Source organism: Gigantopelta aegis, chromosome 3, assembly GCF_016097555.1.
Source record: "Gigantopelta aegis isolate Gae_Host chromosome 3, Gae_host_genome, whole genome shotgun sequence".
Lineage (NCBI taxonomy): Eukaryota > Metazoa > Mollusca > Gastropoda > Neomphalida > Peltospiridae > Gigantopelta > Gigantopelta aegis.
In genome coordinates, this window is record NC_054701.1 from 26,953,451 (window position 1) to 26,972,030 (window position 18,580).

An 18,580-nucleotide genomic window follows, 5' to 3' on the forward strand; every position below is an offset into this window, starting at 1 on the left:
TTTATGCATAAGCAATATAAAGAAATGCAGTACTACTTTCAACATGACAATTAATAATAAAATAAAAAAATGAAGCCAGCAAATAGGTCATAAATACATTTTACTTTTTTATTACATTGTAATTGTACAATATTTTAGCAACATTCATCACGTTCCGATCCATCTGTCCACAAATCATCACATTACTTCTCCAATGTACATGTATTTACATAAATATATTATTTATATTCAGAGGATTCACATGTCAAAAATCTTGTAGGCTTCACCTTCTTCCTCTTCCATGTTGTGTGTCGTGTCTGAATACTCCCTGATGGCGGGAGGGTTGGGAACATACGAGTTGTATGTCCATTTCGGATACATGCGTTTGTAAAGATTCATTAAAATTGTGTCCTGTGATTTCAGACTGCCATCAAACACGCACTTCATGTGACCATGAGTTCCTGAAGAGAAAAATAATTTTTATTTTATCATTTACAGACAAAAAACAACAATTAACCCACCACATGGCTTGTACAACAAATATTCTGTTAAAAAAGTAAGATAAATGTACTGATCCCAAACTGTTAAATTTACATATTCAAAAAATAACAGTATCACAATAGCAAGCGCCTAATAATAATAAAAACCTCACATGGTTACAGTATAAAGATGGCCCTAAAAAATCTACTTAAAATTATATGAATGGAGCATAATAATGAGAATTATTCAAACCTAAAGGTTCCTTGATGTGTCCTCTTCTTCCCCATTTGGTTCTCAGTTCAACTGGTTTAAACCACAAAATATCCTCTGCAATGAAGAAATCAAGACATTGGTAAATACAATAAAAAAAAAAAAAATATTTCTGAAGGAAATTTTTTCTTCAGGTAAGCTGAAGTACTGGAATTGATAATATTTATTAGTACACCGATTAATCCACAGACTTTGAATTAATTTCTCACTTTAGTTTTAAGTCAATACGAGTACTTGTGTGCAACATATTTTTGCTACAAATTAACCTTTGTATTTCATTTGCTAGAAAATACAGGTGAAATTAGTAGTCTGATTTGACAAATCTATCATAACTATGTATCATTTATGTTGTAATGTTATTTAAAAAAAAAAAAAAAGTGTATCCGTTACAAACCTCTGTCAAAAAACATGTATCTGATGACTGCTGATCTTTTCAAGATTTTACATGGATAACCACTGAGGACAATTCGCTTGACGACAATTCTACCAGGATTCACCGATAACAAAGAACCCTTGGCAATCAGCTGATGAACACCTACAAAACAATAAAATATTTAGAATTGGAAACGTCATGTTCATATACCACAAAGGTTTTGAGCATGCCCGTCCCGGGTCCCGTTCTGGATTGCCAGGGGCCTGACCCGGGGCAGATAAAACTAAATGAAAGGTTGTTGCAAGGCCATTTCAGACGATGTGCACCTGACCATAAAATAAAAACATGATAAGATGGATATCATCTTCCTATTTGTAATAAAAGGTGTAATGAAACTTGGTTCCCACATCTTATGACCGAGTGGTAAATATTTTTGTATCTGAAGTGTGATGAATCAGGAGATTGATCCTACGAGAGACTGCGAGTTGTTTCCAATTTTAGCCAGTGACTGGTACATACCAAATATGAGGAAGTTCAGATTTATTCTTGGATTGTGTTTTTAAATTGTTCTAATTTTTTTTATGATGTCATGGTTCTTCTTTTGAATTTCAAAAGAGCAAATTTGAAATTAATTACAATGTAACATGTGATGTCCTATCTATGGGAAAATGCACATAAAAGATACTTTGCCATGAAATGCTAGGAATAACCATTGTGGCAGCAACAGGTCTTATTTCACCAGTGTCATAAAATGCCCAATTGTTTGACCCATGAGCCATTGATTAAACAATGTTATTCCTCACACCCCAAAAAAGAAAAACCCACCCTGCAGTAAACTGAAGACTCCAAATGTCGTTATTTTATTCTTACCATCTGATGTCTCTTTGAAAACAATCACAGGAGCTGGAGGGAACATCACTGGGCCATACACTGTAGCAACAGCTGCAGCATCAGTGGGGAGGAAACGCTCAAACTGAAAAATAAAAGGGTCCTCTTTCTTAACTGCATTAACATAGTAAAGATGTATGTTTAGTGTAATCACTTAATTTTCTCATATTCATTACATACAGTTTATTAAAATAAACATAAAATACTATGAGTATAATAGTGAATTGTATTTAACCCTAAATGTTTTACATTTGCGATCTTGTTTTTTTCAAGTATCTTTTTTACTATTAAAAAGCTAGTGGAGAACAGAAAATGGAAAAAGAACCAGACTTTTTTAGTTTAAAAAGTACCCTTTTTTTCTGATTAAAAAACAGAACCCACTTTAGTTTCAATATTTTTACGTGAATAAGGTAGTTTCTAGTGGAGGATAGGATAAAAACACATGCTATATTGCTCTCATGTTTTTGTTTTTTTACTGTCCATATTTATTGCCCTGTATTAAATGAGATTATTTTAAATTTAAAAAAATACTTTATTATTGTTTTTAGTTTATACACCTGTACTAACCTTATGTTTGTTGCCAGTTGTGTGCTGTGAGAAGACTGGACATGCAGAGAACCGTCGATATCCCACATGGAATATCAAGCGTTCCTTTGACTTGACTGGCTCTGTAACGTCCGGTACCTTCTTGATGACAAAGTGAAGCACAGACATTTTTTGTTCATGTGGGAGCAAACCAAACAAGACCACAGGAGTTCCAGGCTTGTAACTTTCTGAAAGCCGAATTTACAATATGTTCAGTTTACTTGAAGGAAACAGCATCAAATATAAGAGAGGGTTCAACTACACCACATTAACCATAAGCTGGACTTCAAGACTTTAAATTTTAAGATAATTTCAACTGCAGAAGGCCTACTGAGGACATTAAAAAGTTGCAAGATGATAACCGATTAATTAGTGATTAAATCCAAACACAAAGCTTTGTTTGCTTTATTATGGGCAATGAGAGGTTCTTAATGTTAGAAAGAAAAAAGAAAGAAATGTTTTATTTAACGATGCACTCAACACATTTTATTTACGGTTATATGGTGTCAGACATATGGTTAAGGACCACACAGAGAGGAAACCCACTGTCGCCACTATATGGGCTACTCTTTCCGATTAGCAGCAAGGGATCTTTTATTTGCGCTTCCCACAGGCAGGATAGCACAAACCATGGCCTTTGTTGAACCAGTTATGGATCACTGGTTGGTGCAAGTGGTTTACACCTACCCATTGAGCCTTGCGGAACACTCACTCAGGGTTTGGAGTCGGTATCTGGATTAAAAATCCCATGCCTCGACTGGGATCCGAACCCAGTACCTATCAGCCTGTAGACCGATAGCTAACCACGATGCCACCGAGGCCGGTCTTAATGTTAGAAAACATTTTAAATCTTGGGCAGATACTACCAATTATTTATATTCGAATCTAATGACTTACCATAATAACAGATTATTCTCCAATTAAAAATGCCCGGATAAAAGCACCACTTACCAACAACATGTCTTTCTTTCTTTTTTATAATTTATTTTTTGTATGAATTTTATATACTTACCCATAAAAGTTCTTGGAACTTTTGCAACATGCACAGTAATAAACCAACCAGCCTAGAAAAACAAAAACAATGTTATAACAGACGATACTAACATTATAATAGTATGAATATAGTGATACTTAAAACAATTTGTACATCTTTACTGCAAATATTAGGATAAAAGATTTTAAATATTCCTTGCTTGATCATGCACTTTTAAATGTTACCCATTTACAAAAATTAAAATGACAGTGTACAAAACATCTGGAAAAGTTTCCAAGTTTATCAAGTTGTATTAAAACCAAGAATTTAATTTAGAAATCAAGAGGTTTCTCATACCAGTTTCTATGATTAGATAGTAACTAAGGGCAGTTTTTAGTCCTCAAAAATAATAAATTAAAAGAAAATTACAAGTGCACCATCCTCAGGCTCTTCTAACAAACATCGTTTTTTAGTTCTTTGGAAATTTTCAAACTGAAATATCCTGGCATAGTCACTAGGAAGGTTTTCTTTTGGGTCCCATGGTGATGTTCTGTAACTTTTTAAACCACGATATCTGTAAAACAAGAATTCAACAGAATAAAATGTCTCGTCTACCATAAACTAATACAGCGCATAAAGAAATAATTTGTGATGTAACAGTCAAGATTAATCTAGTTTGTTTTTTTAAGTATTAAAATAAATAAATTTTATAAATAAAAAAATTTGAATTTTATACATTTTAAAAAATTTAACCTGCATAGAGATGAACATTCATGGATGCAACTATAAACCAAGTTTGATTGATCTTGAACCTGAATGCAAAAGTTTAATAATGTATTCCCTGTTAAAAGGATACTCTTATTCTGACTTCTCAAGATTAGTGGTCCCCCCGCACTCGGTCCTACTATAAGCTCATCCTAATTAAGAATGAGCTAAATTTCACATACAATTGCTGTCCTAAGACCACATTTTATTCTGAATTATGTTGGAAATGCTTCAGTGGAGTTGGGGTTTTTCTCCATTTAAATAATCCTGTTTAATTCATTTATTCTAGTTCAAAAATCAATTTAGCATACCTTCATAAAATTAATAAGGATGAACAAAAACAATTAAGACCATGATGATGAAATAATGAGGTGCCCAAAGCAACTACAGAACCTAACCTTGCAAATCGCTGTCTAGCAGGCATATGTACTGGTGTGTCAACTTCATCCGGAAACATCTGATTCATTTTTTCTTCTTTCAGCTTATCTAACCTGAAAAGAAAAACAACATTTGAATTAAGGATTAATTGTCAATACCAAAAGTATGAGTGTTATACTGAAACTTCCTGCAAAGGGAAGGAGAATTTTTGTTTTTTAATGATTAGGGTTATTTTAATATGCACTTTACCATAGCCATTTATGTATCTGTTTTAAGGCACTGGTGGGAACAAGGAAATGAGGACAGTTCTACAACACATTCCACCTCACACAAGTGTTCTATCACAGAGCTACATGCACTTAATTAGTTGATTATGTTATCACTTCAGACTGATACCAACAGCTCAGGTCCCGATTTGGTTATTCTTGAGTAACCAAATGCCCAAAGATCAATCCCTACCACACACACACACTACATTGTACTATAAAAACATTCTGAAGTAAAACACAATATTTCTTATTGACAGCACAGCAAATGCCCCAGTTTGGTTACTGTTGAGTGTCAGAACATCTGAGATCAATCCCTCCTAATGATGCTACACTGTCCTATAAAACATTGATTCTAAAATAAAACATGGTCAATACAAATATTCTTACATTCTGTGCTCTTCATCCAAATCCATGTCTGCATCATATTTTGCTGCATCATCACCTTCAGTTATTGTCATCTAAAAGCATAATATCATATACTTGCTAAATAACATCAATGTTTGAAAAATATGTTTTTATTAAACTACTTAAATATCTATAGTGAAAACCTAAATGAAAATTTGACCAAAAAACATCAAGAAGACATCTTTGAATTACAACTCCAGACCACATTTTATCTTGGAAATCTTTTTGAGACATTATTTGCTGGCCACAATGAATGTTTTAATCTAAGGTGTTTCTTGTATGTGAATATGAAACTGGAAACAAAGGACTGATGCCACTGCTACAGGAAACAGGACAGAAAATGTTTGATTTAACGATGCACTCAACACATTTTATTTGCGGTTATATGGCATCAGACATATGGTTAAGAACAATTAAGAGAGGAAACTCCCTGTCACCACTTCACTGGCTACTCTTTTCGATTAGCAGCAAGGGATTTTTTATATGCACCATCCCACAGACAAGATAGCACATACCACAGCCTTTGATATACCAGTCATGGTGCACTGGCTGGAATGAGAAATAGCTCAATGGGCCCACCGACGATAACACTGCTACATTTAATAAATGTATAGTGGCATAAGTTAAACTTTTGCACTCTATTAAACAAATGATAATCAAAATTAACTGTATAATTTATTAGATTAGGGCTGTTCCAGCTAGAACTGATTAACTGGGTGGGGGAAGCGGCATTTAAAATGGTTTTATTTACACCCAAAAGCTGCAGCAGACCCAAAACAGGCATTAAAGTAAGTCGAGAATGGTTGTTTAGATTACCAGATGTTACGGTTAAGAATGATACTGCATTTTCCATAAAATTTGAAACAAAAACACCACCACATAAAGATACACAAACAAATATTTGCACAACCATAACAGTGAAATGAATGAATGAATGTTTAATGACACCCCAGCACAAAAATACATATCGGCTATTTCGTCTCAAACAAAGGCAAGTATATGAATATAATTAAACTGTGAAATGAATGGATAACAAAGTACCAGTGTGTTTCCAAAGGTATTTTATAGTAATAATGAGAATTGAAAACTTAATGAATGTGTCATAGCCTATAAAGCCCACATTTTGTTGTAACATGGGCTGCCGTACTGCCGTACACTATGTTTATTTCGATGCCTGCCATCAGGCATAAAACAATAATTAGGATTTTTCCCACCTCCGCCACGGGATCCATTTTAGAATAAACGAATGAATGTTTTACGACACCCCAGCACAAAAATACACATCGGCTTTTGGGTGTCAGTATATGAATATGATTATTTACATTAAAAATGAAATTACTCAACTATGTAAAATCGTGTAAAGAGCTGTGCGAACTGACCGTGTCAAATTCTTCGTTATCTTCTTCCGTGTCAGACTGGCTCTCCTCATCGGAGTCACCGACCTCTGCTTCCTGCATATCAGCCTCCATCTCATCATCTGAACCCTCATCACTGCCATCATCATTCTGTTACAACGAAAGGAAGGTTTGTTCACCAACACATCGGCACATTACGAAACTGCTTCATATTCTTGCTTAAGAGGCCCAACAAGTGATAGCTTTTGATATGCCAGTTAACTCTCTTCTTCATATTACTGACTGAGAGGCCTAACAAGAAATGAGTTTTGATATACCAGTTGTGGAGCACTGGCGGCAATCAGTAAAAAAAATGGATCCACTAAGGTTTGATTTTTAGAATCCATTACACCTCAAAAGCCACTTAGCTAAATTGCAGATCATTTAAATTAATACATTAGATCATTTTAGTGTTTATTAACAGAGGACAAAGGTTCACGGCATTTTTAGCTAGGTGACCAATTGTTTGGTTACGTGAATTATATTGGTATAACCGGTGAGTTACCCAATCCTAACACACTTGCACAGTGGTTCTGTGTTACAGAGATGTTCCAAATATACTCTTCAAAAAAAGTAGGGGAACTCCAATAAGAATTTGCAATTGCCAAAATTGTAAGGTATATTAGCTGTGGGGAATGGTTATATGCTAAAAGTAATTAATTGGGCAAACATTACAACCGGTAGTTCAGTATTATAGTAGGTTTTATGACCACCAAAGATCTAGAAGGACGACTGGGGTTCAGAAGTGAAATTTGAAAGTTGACGTTTTTTTATCAGTAAATCGCAAATTCAAACAATAAAAATGACTATAAACAAAACAATAACAACTGTATGATCAACAGAATGAGAAAGATTGACAGAAATAATGTTCCATAGTGATTAATGGACCTTCCTGGAAATTGTCATAATCAAGGATGACACCACATGCACATGTACGAGGCAACTGCGTAATGCATGTGCAAACTATGGAATGTGTTTCGGTGTTTTGATAAACAGACCTGAACGTTCTTTACTAGGATGTCTGTGGTCAAAACATATGTTCAGTCTAATAGTTGATATTAACATTAATATTTCTGGTTCCCCTACTTTTTTTGAAGAGTATATATAAATATGCTGACAAAATTAAGTTTTTTTTCTACTTTACTGTTTATGTGCTAACCATCAAGTGCTCAGAAGTCTTTCTAGACCAAGGCTAATAGCAACTTTTAATTTTAGAATGTAACAGTTCACCACATAACTATTTGGTGTTTGCTTGATTTTAAAGACACACAACTGACACACAAATATTGTGTCCTGTATTAATAATATACCAATGCATTTTATATATACACAAAGAAACAAGTTAAGCACCCCTGTATTTTTCACAATAAACTTGTCTTACGAGGTTTGGCGATGAAAGCCCGATACCATAACCTCGGAAAAACAAACGTGTTTTGCAAGAATACATCTTTGACAGTAAGAAAACATAACAAGTGTATCCAGTTTTGAAATTTTAATCATGATTATGAGAAGAATTCCAATATGCTGTATCTGAGCCAAAAACTGAGGCACAATAAGTATGGAGATGCAGAATCAGAAACACAAGTCAACATCATGACTGATGATGAAACATGTCATTTGAAGTTCACAGATGATATTCATGACACAAATGATAAATAGCGCGTAAACTCGCCACGTGCCCGGATGACAGCTTCCACCCTTCGTCTCATCCCTCCAGTAAGTTGTCTGATCTGCTGCCATTCTCGATAAAGAGCTGCCTCTAATTGTGCCAGAGTCTGTACAGGTGGGGTCAGTGCCTGTACTCGACGTCCCAAACATGCTCTAGCGGGTTTAGATCAGGACTCATGGCTGGGTCGTCACAGCTTCAGTTTGGAGTAAAGCTGTTACTGCTCGGGAACGATGTGGACTAGCGTTATCATCCATGTACAGAGGACTGGTGGCGAGTGGATGGTTGTCAAAATGCGGCACAACAACTGGTTGCAGGACGTTACGAATGTACCGATCACCATTGAGGTTGCCTTGGATGGTGACAAGATCCAGCTTACAATCATGTGACAGGCAACCCCAAACCATTACTGAACCTCCACCATACGGGGTCGTAGGTCGTATGTTCCTGGGTGTGTAGGCAGCATTTTTGTGCCTCCAAACTCTCAATCGGCCATCTGCGACATGGAGCAGGAACCGGCTTTCGTCGGACCAATAGACCCTTCGCCAGGACCTCAGATTTCAACCTCTCCGGGCCAAACAACACGCTATAAGGCGTCTCTCATGATGATCAGCAAGAAAAGGATGCTTAGTGACCCTTCTGGCCTTCAATCCCTCAAATTTCAGATGATTCCTCACTGTTCTGGCTGACATCCGTCTATTGGGTAACCACCGACTCTTCAGAACAGGAGACGTAGCAAAGGGTTGACGACGTACGAGCCAAAGCAGGGCCCCGATTGTGGTGTAATGATACCCCAGTTGACGTCCTATACTTTTGACGGTCATACCGGTCGCATGCATACCAATAATAGCCATCTTTGGACCTCTGATAACCGTCGACGTGACATATTCAACGATTAGACTTCAACAATGCAAGACAGTGACGTTAAATATCAACAATTGCAGTGCATTGATACTGCATTTTAAGCAAAGCATGGGTTGCATGATGCACGTGCATGTCGTTCTGTTGTGGGACGTCACAGTTGTCATTGTACTATCCTATTATTTCGATGGAACACCATTCTTGACATAATCGTCACGTAATTTGCAGTTTTTACGAATGGGGCTATTTTAGTACTAATTATATCTAGGGGTGCTTAACTTGTTTCTTTGTGTATATAATTTTATTTTTTTAATTATTATTTTGTTTTTTAAACTTACCGATTCATCCCCACTGTCAATAATCCACGCTGCTTGATATTCTGAAGTACCTTTTGGTACAATCTTTGTGACCTTCTTCTTGGCTTCTCTTTCAGCTAAGAACAAAGTAACAGATAAATATAAGGCATGAAAATGACATTGACGTGGGCAGTTTGCAGTCTTGAAAATTAAGATATGTGTTTTCAACAGAAAATAATGACAAGCTAAAAAACACATCAAGCATTCAATATCGTGTTTTATTCTGAAAGAGCTTTTTAACAACACGTTACACCAATAGCATAACAGCTATTAATGAAATTTATTGCTAAGATTCTTATAAAGTAAGTATCATTTCTTTACCTACAAAACAATACTAAGGTATTCATTACTATTTTGCTCAAACAGATCATTCGGACAATACCATCTGCAAGTTCTTCCTCAGTGGGCCACGTTTGTTCCCCAGCTAGTGGATCAGGGATGACTTCTGTCTGAAGAGATTCTTGATGAGACGGGTCGGCTTTGTCGAGCACTCGGACATCACTATCACCTTCCTCCTCCATGTCAACATCCTGGTACAAACACAAGTTATACAATTAGCATCTAACAATGAAGTAGTCTTTCATTGGTTTCCCCTTTCAGGAGTACTTACTATGACCATAATAAGTGCATTAAACCCACCCATCCCACACATGGATTGTCCAAGGCATCCAACTGATCAAGGGCTATAATCTAGTTGTATTGTGTTGTCAAAGGAAAGGTACAAGGAATGAAATTCACTATGTAAGACATAAAGACAGTGTACAAAAAGAAAAATTGGCTTGGATGATTTTCATTAACCAATTTATTTCTAAGTATATGAATAATATGAGAATGTATTATTCAGCAACATTCTGAACACATGATTTCACGACAAATCACCAATTTGCTATTTCTATATTAATCAACTGGCCAGAAGAAAAGAGTATCAAAGAAAAGCTATGGGGCAGCCCTAGTGACCTCCAACTGACAATCCAGTTCATTTATGCAGCACATCTCAGGGTTTAGTGAGCATATGAAACCGAATGAGAAGAAGAAGACATTAATCAGTCCAAAGTCAAAGAAAGGAAAGTAATGTCAATAACATTTAAAATTAATAGAAATGGAAGGAAACTTTCATAGTTTTCTTTTTTCGTGAATACCTACCCTGACCTATTAGCAAGTGTATTTCTCCCCTAAACCTATGGACTTGTTCAAACATCACGACAGCCAAATAGATGAATATAATCTCCCACCGAGTCTAGAGTATCATCTCCCTGTTATGTGGCTATCCTTTCTTCTGTAAATCACGAATATTGGGAGGAGACATTTTGTGAGAGGTCAGCCTAATGTATCAAAATACAACTCACAATCAATACAATGACTTTGTACATAGTCTGTAATGAGAACATACCTCTCCTGCACTATTTTTCCTCTTGTGTTTTTCTGTCTTTGAATACAGAGGATATGGATCTGAGGGTGCGTCTATCTGTGTCAGCTGAAAGTCACCCCAACCAGGAAGATGAACCAGTCTATTCACAGACAGTGTACGTCCACGTAAATATCCAGTCACTTTTAGGGTGCCAAAATCATTCTGTGAAAAAATTCCTACATTTTAAACCATCAAATATTGCATTAAATTCAAGTATTCAAAGTAAATAGTGGATATTTTAATTCAAATATGAATTAATAAAGACATGATACAAATCAAAAATATATTAACACATTATTATGGTTAGTCACGGGTCCAGACCTTTCTCGACATCAAAACATGTGTGGGTCATCATTGAAGTGTGTTTACATCCTGATCAATGGCATCAAAACATGTGTGGGTCATCATTGAAGTGTGTTTACATCCTGATCAATGGCATCAAAACATGTGTGGGTCATCATTGAAGTGTGTTTACATCCTGATCAATGACATCAAAACATGTGTGGGTCATCATTGAAGTGTGTTTACATCCTGATCAATGGCATCAAAACATGTGTGGGTCATCATAGAAGTGTGTTTACATCCTGATCAATGGCATCAAAACATGTGTGGGTCATCATTGAAGTGTGTTTACATCCTGATCAATGGCATCCAAGAAACTTATGCAGAATTAAGCACTGTGGTAAAGCTCGATTTGGATCACTAAACGGATTTGTTTTACGTCAGTTTCAAAAACTCTTTTTCAGGAAGTCTATAATCCTGGAATAAACATAAGATGACCATGGACAAAAACAATATAGGTATTCGTGCCTAAAACCTTTGCACCATGTATTTTCATTATTCTACCAACAAAATTAGTTGTAAAAATGAGCAGAGATTTGTTTGCATCCTTATTTAGCTGTTTCGAAATAATGCTAATATGAATAAATGTTGTTATCCAGATTCAGGCATTTTTGTTTAATTCGGCCAACAATCTGCCTGGCCCCCTACAAAAATGGGAGCTCATATGTCTATGCTTAGAACAGTATATTATGAAGAAAGAGTAAACCACGAAAAAGATGCAGCTGAAAATACATACATCTGCACCATCCATTTCAAAACTGATTTTCTCTCCAACTAGATTGGGTCGGTGCTCTCTGTAGTAAATAGTACGTAGCTTCTGATTGGTAATTTGTCGCATAATAAGCAAAGCATCCTGGGATGTGTCAAGTGAATGAAACTTGTCAGTTGGAAACCTGCAAATACAATCAAAACCAATTAATTTTAAAATCATTTTAATCATAAATTGGGAAATCATTACTACATGTACTTAAATAAAATGTATCCTCATTTTGAACATCTAATGAAATTGAAACACAAAATCTGATTTCAACACTAAATCTAAATCGAACCATGTTAAGACACTTATGAGTAAAGATATTTATGTAAATTGAGTACAATCTGTAATAACTGACTGTTAGACTACAATGTTTTCTTGGGAAACAATACATTTCACAAATCAAACCTTTTTTCTAATTTTCTTTGGATAAACTTCCGAGCCTCAGTTTGTTTTTTCAGTGACAAATTCTTGAAGCCCTGGAAAAAACCCATCACAAAATAATTTATATACTATCAGGTACCATGTTCAAGGGCCATAACTCTGTCATAATGCTGCGAAAGTCAAACTTTTATCTGTAACGGTAAATGATAAAGCTATGTACAAAATTTCAGCTCAAGAACTTGGGGCATTGTCCAAAAAAAAACATTGGGAAAAAATATGTTGTACAGAAGGATAGAGATGGACCTATGTCCCCTCCAGTTGGACTGGTAAGGGACTAAAAATAATGCAGTTGTGTGGTGATGTGTGGTTGGTAGGTTACGGTAACTAATGCTTAAAAAGCAAATCTGTTATCTTTATGAATGCTGCTTTAAACACTCCAAAAAATTAGGGTTTAATCTGTCATTCAACAAATTTGAATTGAAATGGAATATAGCAAATGTATTTCTTTATAAATCTATCAAAAGATTAATTAATTGACAACATACATATTCTGATGTATGAGATATTTTCAAACAGCTTCATAAACTTGCTAACCTGACATACAAATGAGGCAGATGGAATTCCCTGTCCACACAAACAACTGAGACAAAATTCACCAGCTGAGTCGATCCCTTCTTCAGGAGACAAAACACAGAGCAACGAGTCAGCAATCTTGACAGCATCCAACAAAGCAGTCAGGTTTCCATATTCAGGTATGAAAAAAGAAGCTCTTTGTTTGAATCTAGGGACGCTGAGACAAACAAAAATAGAAATTAAAGACCAATAAGCCTTCTGCTTTAATTAAACATCTTGAAGATTAGTGCAGTTCTGTATGAATATAAACAAAATTACACCTCTAAAAAACAAAACAAAAATTAAGTTTCGTGTTTATTAGACAATCAAGATATTAACATCTCTCTTTAAAATTAACAGTGTCTGAAAGAAAGAAAGAAAGAAATGTTTTATTTAACGAAACACTCAACACATTTTATTTATAGTTATATGGCGTCAGACATATGGTTACGGATCACACAGACATTAAGAGGAAACCCGCTGTTGCCACTTCATGGGCTACTCTTTTCGATCAGCAGCAAGGGATCTTTTATATGCACCATCCCACAGAAAGGGTAGTACATACCACAGCCTTTGATATACCAGTCGTGATGCACTGGCTGGAACAAGAATAACAGTGTCTGAGGCTCTCACACAATAGATAGATATTGTGAACAGGATATCAGACCATGAAGTGAAAAAAATTGAGGGGAGTGATTAAATGCTCCTGCAACAACTTAAGATTTTGGGGAGCCATTTACATGCTAAGAGGAGCTAAAATTACTCTAGTCTCAGGAGTGTGATGGGGAGTCATAAATAGTACGGTCTGGAATATTGCACACATAGGAATAAAAAAAATTAAAAACACCAATGAATGCCCTAACTGGGTCTCATATATTAGTTAAAAGTACAGGCAACGGTATGGTTTGTAGATTCAAAGCATACCTTGGAGTAGATGTTCCAGACTATCTCTACAAAAAGGCTATAATTTGAATGGGGTTAACTTTCCACTGAAGTGTTATTTTTATGTTTGAATTCCTATTAATTGTACTTACCTAATGTGTGTGAGTCCCTGTTCATTCTGTAAAACAACTGCTTCCTCGTCACACTGCTTTAGAAGGTTTAGTGCAGATGTTGGATTAACATTTTTGTGCAATGCAAGAATAACCTAGAGAAACAAAATAATGGTCGTAGGTATAAAAAAAAAAAAAAAATTAACTTCATTGAAATTCATTGCAGACAAAACAAATATTGAAATAATTATTTAGAAGAAATTTTATTAACTTTGGGCAAAAAACACACCCTATTAACTAAAAACAAATAATACAAGTTACCACAAAATGGGGAGGCGTTCCATATCCACCTCTACTTCGCTTTTTCTCCAATACTTCATCTCTTTTCTGTTTTCGTTTTTGAACAGCCTGGGAAATACAAGAGAAAATAACTCTATATTGCATTTTTTGGTCATAAATTGGATTAATGTTATAGTCAGGGCTCAAACTTAATAGCAGCACCGACGGCAATTGCTGTCGTTGAGATATAAATTGCAGTAGGTAGAGAGCATCACCGATGGCACTTTTGTGCTGTCAGTAATGCTCCTCAACAATGGCAAAACGTATATACCTGGTGTACATTATCTGCCAATATTTAACATTTGCCCATTTAAAAGATGTCTACATACCACAAAATTTGCTGCAAATGTCACTTTAAAAAAAAATATTTTAAAAATTGCCATGGGAGACAACTTCTTTAAGTTTGAGCTCTGTATAGTTATATGTTAACCACTGGCCTCGGTGGTGTCGTACTTAAGCCATTGGACATAAGGCCAAATAGGTACTGGGTTCGCAGCCTGGTACCAGCTCTCACCCAGAGCGAGTTTTAATGACTCGGTGGGTAGGTAAGATCTCTACACCCTCTTGCATCTTACTAACCACTAACAACTAACCTACTGTCCTGCCTAGATAGCTGAGGTGTTTATCAGGGCATCGTGCATGAACCGTAATTGGATATAAGCACGAAAATAAATTGAAATGAAATATGTTAACTAATTTCAAAAATGAAAAGCTATTATGGCCTGGAAAAAAAAAATTCACCTATTCAGGACTAACTTTTTGTCAAATTCTACTAGAATCCATTTGTATTTATACAATTTTACATCACAAATCTACAAGAATTGTACTGGTTTTTTAAAATACATTTTTTATGTTTTAAATAACTAATTCACAATCTGATGCTAATAAACACGAATATAATTATTATCTGAACATTACCACGTAAAATGATATTTTCAAACATATTTTTTAAATTTATATTAATTTTAATTGTATTTCTATGATTTTCATTCATGAGAATTGAATTCCTGTAAAAATAAATTAAAACCTGCCTGTAGCTATTTATTTTCATTTCATTTACCGGCCTCGATGGTGCAGTGGTTATGCCATCGGACCACAGGCTGGTAGGTACAGGGTTCGCAGCCCAGTACAAGCTCCAACCCAGAGCAAGTTCTTAATGGGTAGGTGTAAGACCACTACACCCTCTTCTCTCTCACTAACCAACAACCAACTAACCCACTGTCCTGGACAGACAGACCAGATAGCTGAGATGTGTGCCCAGGACAGCGTGCTTGAACCTTAATTGGATATAAGCACGAAAATAAGTTGAACTCAATCATTTAATTTCAACTTATTTTCGTGCTCATATCCAATTGAGGTTCAAGTACGTTGTCTAACAGTCTAGAACAGTGGGTTAGTTGTTACTGTTAGTGGTTAGTGAGAGAGAAGAGGTTGTAGTGGTCTTACACCTACCATTGAGTCATTAAAACTCGTTTTGGGTGGGAGCTAGTACCGGGCTGTGAACCCTGTACCTACCAGTCTTATGTCCGATGGCTTAAACACGACACCACAGAGGCCGGTTGTAGCTATTAATTTCTACTGGTTAATTATGATACAGGAAAAACAAGTGCAAAAGACAATTGTAGAACATCTATATTAATTCTTCTTAATGCCATGTAATACTGCAAAACGTATGTTCTAAAATACACCCAGAATATTAAAATTACCTGGTTTCTTCTGTCCGTCTTTTTCATCAACTGTTTATTTTTCTTCGTAAGAATCTTTATATTTACTCTACCTACGAAAGAGAAAACACTGTTAACGAGATATAATTCATAGCAGTAATTATCCTTATTAACATATGACAAGAAAGGAAAATCGTTTTGTAAATTAACCGAAAGGTGAAAGACCTGTGCATATTTTGGTTATGCAAAAAAAGGAATGTTTAGTTAATAAACGTCAGCAGTTGATTAGTGCAAACACAAAGTTATTCTGATACCGGGTTAACAGGCAGAAAAAACATCCTATCACTGCAACTGCAAATAATTTTACTTCAATCTAGCACAAAAAAATTGGTGTAATAACTGATATCATATTTTGTTGGAAAATAAATGTGTTTCGCACTTTTTTAAAGATAATTTGGGAAAACTTTCTGCTCCCCCAAAGGATACTCTTGCCTAAAAAGCAGCAAGAAACCTGTAATACACACTTTCCCATACACACACATACCTGTAGCCCGAGTACTCTGACTGTAAGAGAGCTAGACGGACATTTGGACATAAATACACTCTCATTACAGTTAGAGACCAAGCTATGTATTTTTTTGGCAATTGCCGACAACCAAAAAGTTGGCAAATATTTCCGCTCTAATACCACAACAATCCTATGTTTGACGTCAAATACCTTTACATCGATCATTTTCGAGTTAACTGATTAAAAAAAATCCACATATTAATCACTAATACACATACTACCGAAAGAAATCCGACAGCACCCACATTCAGCTACGCTTTGTGACACACTGTCGCAAGAATTACAAAGCTTGGTGACCTATTTCATGACGTAGATCACATGATCGCCCACTGGGCGATTCCGCCTTGTGCAATAGTTACAGGGGCCGTCTCATACCAAGTGACGTTACAACATGGAAGAGTTGGCTAATGGTTTCCTCTCTAACACAGTGATAAAATTACCAAATATCTGACATACAATAGCCGATGATTAATGAATCAATGTGCTGTAGTGGTGTCATTACACAAAACATAACTTTTTTGGGTGATTGTCAGGCACTTGTCGTTTTGAGACAGCCCCAAGAAGACGGAATGGCTGAGTGGGCGATCATGTGACGCATCATCACGATATAGGTCGGTGAACTTAGAATTCTGGACACATATTCACACAACATCGTAAGCCTAGTTTTACACGTAAACGTAAATCTACGACTGAAGAGCTATTCACGAAACAACGAAAATGTAAGTTACGTGTAAAGTTGGACGTAAATATAAGAGTGCCTCCAGTTACAACTAACGCTGCACGTAAGTCGTGTTCATATAATAAATCAAGCACGATCGCCGTTATTTACTATTATTTATGAAAACTGGCAGCAGTTCCAATAATTGAAGCAGTTTGCGATGACGAATGCCCACGGATTTAACATATTTTTGTTGGTGATCGAACGGATGTTTTCAACTCGGCCAATTTCTCCCGAGTTATCTTTTCCTTTTTAAGAAATATCCTCAAGTTTGTACCAAAACGCGGATCCTCAACAATACCAAAATGTCATGGTTTGCCGTTCGCGATTTATTGTTAGCAGAAGACAAACGAAATTGCGTTTTGCGCATTTGTTATTTACCCAGTAGCCGTCATTTCTAATGTGTTTTTTTTTTTATTTCTCCGGTGAGTGTTAAATCGTGGATTTACGTCCAACTAAGTTACGTTTAAATTTACGACAGTCTTTGAGAATAAGGTGCTTCTTGCACGTAAATCTACAGCAGAAGTAAGTGCTAGTCGTAGAGGTAAATTTACACCTTTTTGTGAATATGGGTCCTGCTGTCCTGGGACCCGTACCCCTCTATATCTAAGGCACTAAAGACTAACCCTATCCCCAACCACTGAAAGGGGGGTACGGGTCGAACTCATGCCCTACTTTTATATGTAATATACTCCATAGCCGCGATAGCGATATGGATTTTGCTGCAATTCGTATGACAGATGTAGACACTGTAGGATTATACTTGTTACAGTCTACAGATGATCGTATAACTATAAGTATTGAAACCTTTAGTGTCTCGGTCTAACTGGCCTTTACTTCTGTGTCTGCCATGCTTGTGAGATTTATTTTGTTGCTTTAAAGCACCGGGTTTATGTTGATGTTGTGGGTCGACAGCCATCTTGCTCTTCCCACGTGCTTTTTAAACTGTTTTCATGTTATCTATTGCGCCGAACATTAAAAATTAAGCGTTCGAAGGAGAAACAGTCTAAATAGAGTCAAAACCGGTGTACCTGTCGAATAAAATCTGTTATATAATCTTTTTAATTTATTATTATTATTCTTTTAATCAATTTGTTTTGCGATATTACTTTTAGACTTAATAACCCTTTATGCTTTTTTTTCTAATTATATATAAT

The 18,580-nt window shown here is 35.8% G+C and overlaps 1 protein-coding gene across 1 annotated transcript; it reads right to left on the reverse strand.

Moving 5' to 3' along the window:
• Positions 1 to 82: 82 nt before the first annotated feature.
• Positions 83 to 18,361, reverse strand: LOC121367791 (pre-rRNA-processing protein TSR1 homolog). Its single transcript, XM_041492162.1, has 20 exons — positions 18,231 to 18,361; positions 16,180 to 16,250; positions 14,456 to 14,542; positions 14,177 to 14,289; positions 13,125 to 13,320; positions 12,555 to 12,625; positions 12,129 to 12,285; positions 11,033 to 11,212; positions 10,025 to 10,172; positions 9,625 to 9,719; positions 6,745 to 6,870; positions 5,348 to 5,418; positions 4,712 to 4,804; positions 3,978 to 4,122; positions 3,588 to 3,639; positions 2,558 to 2,763; positions 1,973 to 2,075; positions 1,124 to 1,264; positions 712 to 786; positions 83 to 440 (listed from the first exon to the last, which is right to left on the reverse strand). The coding sequence occupies exons 1-20, from the start codon at positions 18,340 to 18,342 to the stop codon at positions 238 to 240; spliced, it is 2,445 nt and encodes an 814-aa protein (XP_041348096.1). The 5' UTR covers positions 18,343 to 18,361; the 3' UTR covers positions 83 to 237.
• Between the last annotated feature and the right edge of the window lie 219 nt (positions 18,362 to 18,580).

Excerpts from the sequence above, each read along its gene's own strand:
- LOC121367791 (XM_041492162.1), bottom strand. The coding sequence starts at position 18,342 with ATGGCTGTCGACCCACAACATCAACATAAACCCGGTGCTTTAAAGCAA. Across the intron at positions 12,626-13,124 it reads CTGCCTCATTTGTATGTCAG|GGCTTCAAGAATTTGTCACT; the intron begins GTTAGCAAGTTT and ends GGTTTTTTCCAG. Across the intron at positions 441-711 it reads ACACATCAAGGAACCTTTAG|GAACTCATGGTCACATGAAG; the intron begins GTTTGAATAATT and ends TTTTCTCTTCAG.